The 9,709-nt window shown below is 43.9% G+C and overlaps 1 protein-coding gene across 1 annotated transcript; it reads left to right on the forward strand.

Moving 5' to 3' along the window:
* The first annotated feature begins 290 nt into the window (after window positions 1-290).
* On the forward strand, window positions 291-2,247 carry LOC120023605 (zinc finger protein 239-like). The gene is made up of 2 exons (XM_038967649.1): window positions 291-354; window positions 1,337-2,247. Exons 1-2 carry the CDS (start codon window positions 291-293, stop codon window positions 2,113-2,115), a joined length of 843 nt encoding a protein of 280 aa, XP_038823577.1. The 3' UTR covers window positions 2,116-2,247.
* The last annotated feature ends 7,462 nt before the right edge of the window (window positions 2,248-9,709 follow it).

A 9,709-nucleotide genomic window follows, 5' to 3' on the forward strand; every position in this document is an offset into this window, starting at 1 on the left:
TCAGGTAAGACGGTCTGTCCTACTTCTGAGGTTGAGAGACGAAAGCTTCTGTAAGCATAGTTTCTAGCCAACCACACTGGTTGTCCATTCTAAACAGAAATTGTTTCTATGCTGGCAGTCTAATTTTCTTTTCCCTTGCTAGCTCGCCAACTAAAGCTAACACAGTCGCATCAAGTTCACCTTTGTTTATTTGTTATATACACATGATGAACGACGGGGTAAACAGTGCCATTAATTTTTTATTTAACCTTTAACTAGGCAAGTCAGTTAAGAACAAATTCTTATTTACAATGACGGCCTACACCGGCAATAAGATGCTTCGTTACAAGTTTATCTCTGGACAGTGCAACAACAGTACACAATTAAATGAGAGAGAAACAGGATTCTGCAAGAATAAATATAATAGAAGATAGTCAACTAATTACAACTGATATTCCCAACCTGTGCTGGGGAATTGTGCAGTAGACCGTGTTAGTTGTGGGACATTGATCAGTATAATGAAGGAAAATACCATTCACTTATGCATGTTGATCGATGTACGGACCAATTATGTTCATGTCTTATCATAATCTTTAGCAAATCAATACATTTTTAATTAGTTCAATACATTTAGTTGATTTCCTACTATGATCAATACATTTTCTAATATTGCTGAATTCTGTTTTAATGTCTGGAATCTGTGATTCCGTTCTGCACATCGGATATTTTATTGGGTCTTACAAATGGCAAGGTTTATACAATTCCCCTCTGTTACAAACCAAATGTTAGGCAAGAAGCATGGGGTAAAAATGGAGATTAGTTTATTAATTGCCAGGCTGGGCTATGGGACAGTGGATGCATAGGGATAATTCAAATGGAACTATTAAAGCGATGCATCAGGATTTTATCAACGAGGCCCTGTATCTACTTCCCTAGAGGCAGATGAACTTGTGAATACCATTTTTATGTCTCTGTGTCAAGTATGAAGGAAGTTACAGTTAGTTTCTGCTAGCATGCTAGCAGATACTATAGACTTCCAGTGATTATGCTAATGCTAGTTAGCAATTGCGCTACGGCTAGTTAGAAACTTACGTCAAACTGCACGCATAGACATACAAATGGTATCCATGAGTTCATCTGAGTCTGGGGAAGTAGATATTGTGAAAATTCTGAAATATCCCTTTAACAGGCATTACCTGTGGATTATTGTGGATGACTAACAGCTGTCAACCAATCAGCATCCAGGATCCAAATGTACCGTTTGGGATCTAGTCTGGATTAAACCTCATAGGAAGACGGTTTAATCATGTGGAGGTTTCATTTCTGTTGAACTAAATACTCTGTTTGTTTTTGGCAGGAGAGAGGCCAGACAGCGGGAAGAGTCCCTCAGGGGAACCAGACCCAGAGACACCCAAACCAGTGAGACCACACCACTGCTCCCACTGTGGAAAGAGTTTTACCTGGTTATCAAAGCTGAAAGAGCATGAGAGAACACACACTGGAGAAAAGCCTTACCAATGTGCCATTTGTGGAAAAACTTTTACCCAGTTAGGGGGCTTTCAATATCATGAGCGGACACACAGAGAAAAAAATACCTACCACTGCTCTCAGAATGGAAAGACATTTACCCAGTTAGGGAACCTGAAAAAGAATGAGAGAATACTCACACAGGGAGAGAAGACAAACCACTGCTCCCAGTGCGGAAAGAGTTTTAAATGGTTATCAAAGCTGAAAGAGCACGAGAGGACCCACACAGGAGAAAAGCCTTTTCAATGCTCCCATTGTGACAAGAAATTTAACCAGTCATCGCATCTGAAAGAGCATGAGAGAACACACACAGGAGAGAAGCCTTTCCGATGTTCCCAGTGTGGAAAGGGTTTTACCTGGTTATGGAACCTGAAAACACACGAGAGGACACACACAGGAGAAAAGCCGTACCAATGCTCCCTGTGTGGAAAGACTTTTACCCAGTTAGGGGGCTTTAAATATCACGAGAGAACACACACAGAAAAAAAGACCTATCACTGCTCTCATTGTGAAAAGACATTTACCCGGTTAGGGAACCTAAAAAAGCATGAGACAATACACACACAGGAGGAGAAGGCTCCCAGTGCGGACATACTTTTAGTCAGTTAGGGAACCTGAAAAAGAAATAACACATACAGGATAGAAGCCAGGGGCGAATTCGCCATCCGAGACATGAAAGAGACATGAAAATAGCTGTGCAGCAACGCTCCCCATCCAACCTGACAGAGCTTGAGAGGATCTGCAGAGAAAAATGGGAGCAACTTCCCAAATACAGGTGTGCCAAGCTTGTATCATCATACCCAAGAAGACTCAAGGTTGTAATCGCTGCCAAAGGTGCTTCAACAAAGTACTGAGTAAAGTGTCTGAATACTTATGTAAATGTAATATTTCAGTTTTTTTTTATTTTAATAAATGAGTAAACATTTCTAAAAACCTGTTTCTGCTTTGTCTTTATGGGGTATTGTGATGTCATTATGGGGTATTGTGATGTCATTATGGGGTATTGTGTATAGATTGATGAGGGGATAAAAAAAAAATAAAAAAAAAAAATGTAGAATAAGGCTGGAATGTAACAAAATGTGGAAAAAGTCAAGGGGTCTGAATACTTTCCGAACTCACTGTATCTAGGATATATAAGCAAGCTCAGAAGTCAAAAAAAGTTGGGGACAAATATTTAACCCCTTTAGTTGTTGGCACAAAACTCCCATACATGATTTAAATCGGTTACCTTCAGACGAGTCCCATGACAGCCTCCACTGATCTCCAGTGGTGTTTTTCCATATTGTATTAGTTTTAAACATGAGCTGGTTAGAAAAGAGAAGGACCGTGTCTCGCCAGTCACTGGTACAGAAATGGTTGAGAAACGCTGTACTGTACCGCCCGCTCAAGTGACTGTGCGAAATCGTTGAGGGAGGCGCCCCATGGTCAAATGGAACAGTCATCTGCCCTGCTGTCATTTTGTCAACAATCCAGCATGGGTAAATGGCTGTATAAAGAATAAACAAAACCATCGATCACGTGACTCCATTCATTCCTATAGGAAGAGTCAATAGCGCATGACACGCTCAGTTTGAGCTACTCCAGGAAGTGACGTTGCAGGCTAGCTCAGTGCTGCCCCCTCTGAGGAACTGAAGTTGAAGGCCGACCGGGGTACTGCAGGATGCCAGTACGATTTTAAAATAGTCGGTTAAAGGACATACATCTGGTGTATTAGAAGCAATTATTGGTACTATGATTGTATTCGATTTTTTTTGTGGGGGGGGGGGGGGGGGTTGCCATTTCCCCATTCCTATAATGAGGGATCCTGTTTTCTGCTAACAACGTCTGCAGTACCGCGGTCGGCATTGACTTCCGTGGCTTCAATGAGAGGGAATCGTTCTCCCCTGAGTATGCTGCGTCGTTAAGAAACATACAAACATCTCTTTTCCACAAAATATATGTTGACATTTTTTTTAAACTATTTTGCATTGTGGAGGTAGATAAAGTGTTTATCATAGTCAATCATGTAAGAAATTGTAATAGATAATGGTAACTTGTTTTACAACTTCTCAACACAAGCTATACTTGACACAACAGGCACCCATCCCCTCTCCTCCCCACACATGTTGTTCTCATCAGATAACAGCCACAGACCCACACACACTCCCCTCCCCCATGAATAGGGCCCTGTGAAAACAAACGCACATGGAAGGATGCTTTTGGATGAGACTAAGACAAAGAACTGTGTGAAGAGCCAATGGAATGTCGACATCAGGCCCGGACAGGACTACCCACGACCCAGATCGACCAATCGGAAGGCCAGACTACAAGATCAACCTACTTTGCTTGTTGCCTATATAATCTGTATGAACTGTTTAGAGCGCTCTCTTTTCCGACGATTCCATACGAATCAGACAGAAGGGGCCGTGCTGCACGATTTACTAAGATATTTTTACATGTGATTAAACGGCCTTATTATACAAATATCCACCTCGTCCTATGTCTCCACTTGATCTCCTGTCTCCAGTAAACGTTTTATCAACAATCACCTTTGTATTTTTTTTATTTGATTTATTTGGATTGGGGACAAACACATTGACACATTGAACAACAATCGTCTGATGCACTGAAGTATTACTAGCAAATGTTCAACACCAGACCCAATGGGCTTTTATGGAAACAAACATAAAGAATGAAAAATAAAGTTTACATCTATTGTATTGTGATACGCTGGTTGTCATTCTTCCTGCTGCCCACCAGGGGGAGCTGAACTCTTCACTGGGGAAGCTGCTAGGGAAGAGCAGGAGGTTTGAGAAGGTTACACGGATCTTTGAACACGCCTCCCAACACAACCAGGTACGACTTGCATTGTCGGTCTGTCAATGAATCAATCACAATTAAACAATCAATGTATTTATAAAGCCCCTTTTACATGAGTTGTCACAAATCAGGTGTCACAAAGTTATCAGATCTGTGCACCCTCCCTCCCTGACTCCCCACTCCGTTCCTCCCTTCCTCCCCCAGAGCCATGCCCAGCAGACAGAGAGACAGATAAAGGAGGAGTTTGAGAAGCTGCACCAGTTCCTGAGAGAGGAGGAAGAGGCCAGGCTAGCCAGGCTGAGGGAGGAAGAGGAGGAGAGGAATAGAGTGATGAAGGAGAAGAAAGAGAGATTGGGGAAAGAGATGGAGCTGCTGGCTAAAACCATCCGAGAGATAGAGGAAGAGATGAAGGAAGACAGAGATGACATCGCCTTTCTGCAGGTGTGTGTGTGTGTGTGTGTGTGTGTGTGTGTGTGTGTGTGTGTGTGTGTGTGTGTGTGTGTGTGTGTGTGTGTGTGTGTGTGTGTGTGTGTGTGTGTGTGTGTGTGTGTGTGTGTGTGTGTGATGGCATACTGTGCATTGGCATAAATGTGATAAGACATTGCTTTGTCTTCCAGAATTACCAGGAGACAGTAAAGAGGTATGCAGACTCTCCTTCTCTCTCTCTCTCTCTCTCTCTCTCTCTCTCTCTGTCTCTCTCTCTCTCTCTCTCTCTCTCTCTCTCTCTCTCTCTCTCTCTCTCTCTCTCTCTCTCTGTCTCTCTCTCTCTCTCTCTCTCTCTCTCTCTCTCTCTCTCTCTCTCTCTGTGTGTTTCTCTCTCTCTCTGTTTCTCTCTCTCTCTCTCTCTCTCTCTCTCTCTCTCTCTCTCTCTCTCTCTGTGTGTTTCTCTCTCTCTCTGTTTCTCTCTCTCTCTCTCTGTTTCTCTCTCTCTCGCTCTGTGCTTCTCTTTTTGTTTTATTTTTTGGCACAAATCACACACAGACACACACAGAGCCCTGTAACAGAATAGAGTTTGTGTGTGTGTGTGTAGGACGTGGCAGAGTCATGAGGAGCCAGAGGAGGTGTGTGGTCCTCTGATAGACGTGTCCAAACACCTGACCAACCTCCTCTACACCGTCTGGAACGACATGCTGCACATAGCCCCTTACAGTGAGTCTGGGGGGAGGGACGGAGTGTGTCCTATCTCCCCCTCTCACTTTCCCTCCCCCTGTCCCCCTCTTCCCCCAACCCCTCCCTTCCAGCTCCGGTAACCCTGGACCCGACCACGTCCTGCCCATCTCTGGTCCTCTCCCCTGGGCTAACCTCTGTCCAGCTGGGAAAGGAGAGGATCCAGATCCAGCCCGCTAACCCGGAGAGATTTGACCCGATCGACTGCACTCTGGGCTGGGAAGGATTCAGCGCCGGCACCCACTGCTGGACCGTGGAGGTGGGGCACTCACTGACTGAGGATGGGTTACAAATGGCACACTGTTCACTATTTGGTGCTTTTGACCAGGGCCCATAAACACACTCTGATGGAGGTTCTTGGTGCTTTTGACCAGGGCCCATACACACACACTGATGGAGGAATATTATATATATATCTGTCTTTCAGGAATGTTACTTTTGTCGGTACAATTCAAAATATTATTTTAACTATACATGAGTATAATAATAACACATTTATCCTGCTTCAAGGTTGGAGAGAGCAGCAACTGGACAGTTGGTGTGGCCAGCCAATCGGTGCGTAGGTGCGAGGAGTTTGAGGCGTGTCCGGAGGAGGGGCTATGGACCCTCAGCCTACGGAATGGGACGTACCGTGCCATGACCACACCCTGTACCACCCTCCCTCTGGACTGGTCCCGCCCCTTTCACAGGATCAAGGTGGGGCAATAGTTAGCTAAGAGGGTGTACTTGAGAGAGGGGGAGGCACACCCACAAGTATTAGAATAGAATGAAATAGATTTAATGAATTAACTGTTGACCCTGTGTGTCTAACTTAGTCTTCTGTTTCTGTAGTTTTACCCTGTAGGACAGAGCGCCAACAACAGATTTCCTTTATTCTTCATTGATCATTTGTTACAGATAATCCATCTTCTCCTCTCGCCTGAAGGGCTACAAGAAAAAATAACCAATTTCCGTTTAGTGCCTAATGGACAATGACGTTTTATGTTATTTCTTTAGGTGTTTCTGGATTGGGAGAAGGGTCAGGTGGAATTCTGGGACGCGATGAGGGACAAACTCCTGTTCACCTTCACGCACCGCTTCACAGAGACGCTGTATCCGTACTTCCAGAGCAGCTGTTCTAAGTGCTGGCTAGTGGTGTTACCCAAGAGAGTGTGTGTGGAGGTAGAGCTAGATCCTATCCCTGGGGATGACGATGGAGACCAGATCCCACACGACGGATCATCCAATGAGGGAGAGGATACCAAGACTAGATCCACTGATGACAGCGAGCTGACAGAAACCGGATCCCCTGTCGAAGCCCAGATCCCAATGACCGGATCTCCCAATATCTCAACCACAGACCAGAACAAAGAGACAAGCTGCCCTGACAAAACGTCAAACACCGGATCCGCTCAAAGGATGGGCCGGATCCCAAAGACAAAATCCACCGGAAAGGGAAAGATCCCACAGACTGGATCCGCTGTTCAGAAGCAGATCAAAAACACCAGATCCAATGGAAGCTACCACATCACGAAGGATAGGCCGCTAGTCCAGGTCAGGAGGACAGAATCCACTGAGTGATCCACTGAGAGATCCACTGAGAGATCCACAAGCAACAACACAGAGATCAAGTTGCCCTGCAGCCCAGCCCAGATCATCCAACACACAAGAGATCACCCAACACAGACTAGATCCCGTACCTCCACAGACTAGATCCCCTACCTCCACAGACAAGATCTCCTACCTCCACAGACTAGATTCCCTACCTCCACAGACTAGATTCCCTACCTCCACAGACTAGATTCCTTACCTCCACAGACTAGATCCCCTACCTCCATAGACTAGATCTTCTACGTCCACAGACTAGATCCCCTACCTCCACAGACTAGATCCCCTACCTCCACAGACTAGATCTCCTACCTCCACAGACTAGATCCCCTACCTCCACAGACTAGATCCCCTACCTCCACAGACTAGATCCCCTACCTCCACAGACTAGATCCCCTACCTCCACAGACTAGATCCCCTACCTCCACAGACTAGATCCCCCACCTCCACAGACTAGATCTCCTACCTCCACAGACTAGATCCCCTACCCCACAGACTAGATCCCCTACCTCCACAGACTAGATCCCCTACCTCCACAGACTAGATCTCCTAGATCTGCTGTCATTGACTAGATCACCTAACACACAATATTTTATATCTCTTACAGGCATTTCTGTGTAATGTTGTAATACACAGTGTATTATAGTGGAGGTAATGTTGTAATATACAGTGTATTATAGTGGAGGTAATGTTGTAATACACAGTGTATTATAGTGGAGGTAATGTTGTAATACAGGGTGTATTATAGTGGAGGTAATGTTGTAATACACAGTGTATTATAGTGGAGGTAATGTTGTAATACACAGTGTATTATAGTGGAGGTAATGTTGTAATACACAGTGTATTATAGTGGAGGTAATGTTGTAATACACAGTGTATTATAGTGGAGGTAATGTTGTAATACACAGTGTATTATAGTGGAGGTAATGTTGTAATACACAGTGTATTATAGTGGAGGTCATGTTGTAATACACAGTGTATTATAGTGGAGGTAATGTTGTAATACACATTGTATTATAGTGGAGGTAATGTTGTAATACACAGTGTATTATAGTGGAGGTAATGTTGTAATACACAGTGTATTATAGTGGAGGTAATGCTGTAATACACAGTGTATTATAGTGGAGGTAATGTTGTAACACACAGTGTATTATAGTGGAGGTAATGTTGTAACACACAGTGTATTATAGTGGAGGTAATGTTGTAATACAATTAAAATTTTAGGTTAAAATTGCAACAATTGTGTTCCAATAAAAATTATTAAACTATTTTATTTTGTATTATTAATTAATTAATTATCAAAAAATTAGTAAGTAGTTGAAAAGTTGCTAATTAGCTAAAATGTTCCATGATGAGATTCGAACTCGCAACCTTGGGGTTTATACCTGGATGTTTATAGATGCCCTGGAGCCAGTGGGTCTGGCGACGAATATGTAGCGAGGGCCAGCCGACTAGAGCATACAGGTCACAGTGGTGGGTGGTATAAGGGGCTTTGGTAACAAAACGGATGGCACTGTGATAGACTACATCCAATTTGCTCAGTAGAGTATTGGAAGCTATTTTGTAGATGACATCGCCGAAGTCGAGGATCAGTAGGATGGTCAGTTTTACTAGGGTAAGTTTTGCGGCGTGAGCGAAGGAGGCTTTGTTGCGAAATAGAAAGCCGATTCTAGATTTGATTTTGGATTGGAGATGTTTGATATGAGTCTGGAAGGAGAGTTTACAGTCTAGCCAGACACTTAGGTATTTGTAGTTGTCCACGTATTCTAGGTCAGAACCGTCCAGGGTAGTGATGCTAGTCGGGCGGGCGGGTGCGGGCAGCGAACGGTTGAAAAGCATGCATTTGGTTTTACTAGCGTTGAAGAGCAGTTGGAGGCCACGGAAGGAGTGTTGTATGGCATTGAAGCTCGTTTGGAGGTTACTCCGCCTGTCTGCCTCCCTTTCTGTCTTGACTTGAACTAGTGAAGTGCAACATTGTATCAAATCAATCAACCGGCAACGGCCCAACATGAATGTCCAGCAGAAGTTGTCGCTAACGAACTTGCAACATTGTATCAACTAGCCTATTCCGGGCCCTCAGAGTTTCCTGCCTCTATTCCGGGCCCTCAGAGTTTCCTGCACCTATTCCGGCCATCAGAGTTTCCTGCCTCTATAGGCCCTCAGAGTTTCCTGCCCCTATTCCGGGCCCTCAGAGTTTCCTGCCCCTACAGGTGAGCACCACTATTCATAAACATTGGGGGTAGACCAGTAGTAGAGCCAAATTCATGATATTAATAATAAACATTTACATTTGGATATTGTTTTTTTTAACAGTGACATGTATAGACCATTTGGAGCAGGGATGGGCAACTTTGATGGCGGTGGGGCCACAAAATATCAGTGGAGAGAACATTTTATCGTTCTAGAGAACATTTTATCGTTCTCGAGTTCATTTCATGCAATTCTACACATTTTGCCATTGGGTGTACAGAAAATGTTACAGTTTTAAAGCAAGTTTGTTGCAATTCTACACATTTTACCATGGGTCAGAGAGAAGATTTAGCAATTTAATTTCCTGAAATTCTACACATTTTGGTGTGAAGAGAAATGTTTGCAGTTTATAATATTATATCTGAGTGAGACTAACAAAATCAATGGGAGCCCAGCAGTT

Source organism: Salvelinus namaycush, chromosome 2, assembly GCF_016432855.1.
Source record: "Salvelinus namaycush isolate Seneca chromosome 2, SaNama_1.0, whole genome shotgun sequence".
Classification (NCBI taxonomy): Eukaryota; Metazoa; Chordata; class Actinopteri; order Salmoniformes; family Salmonidae; genus Salvelinus; species Salvelinus namaycush.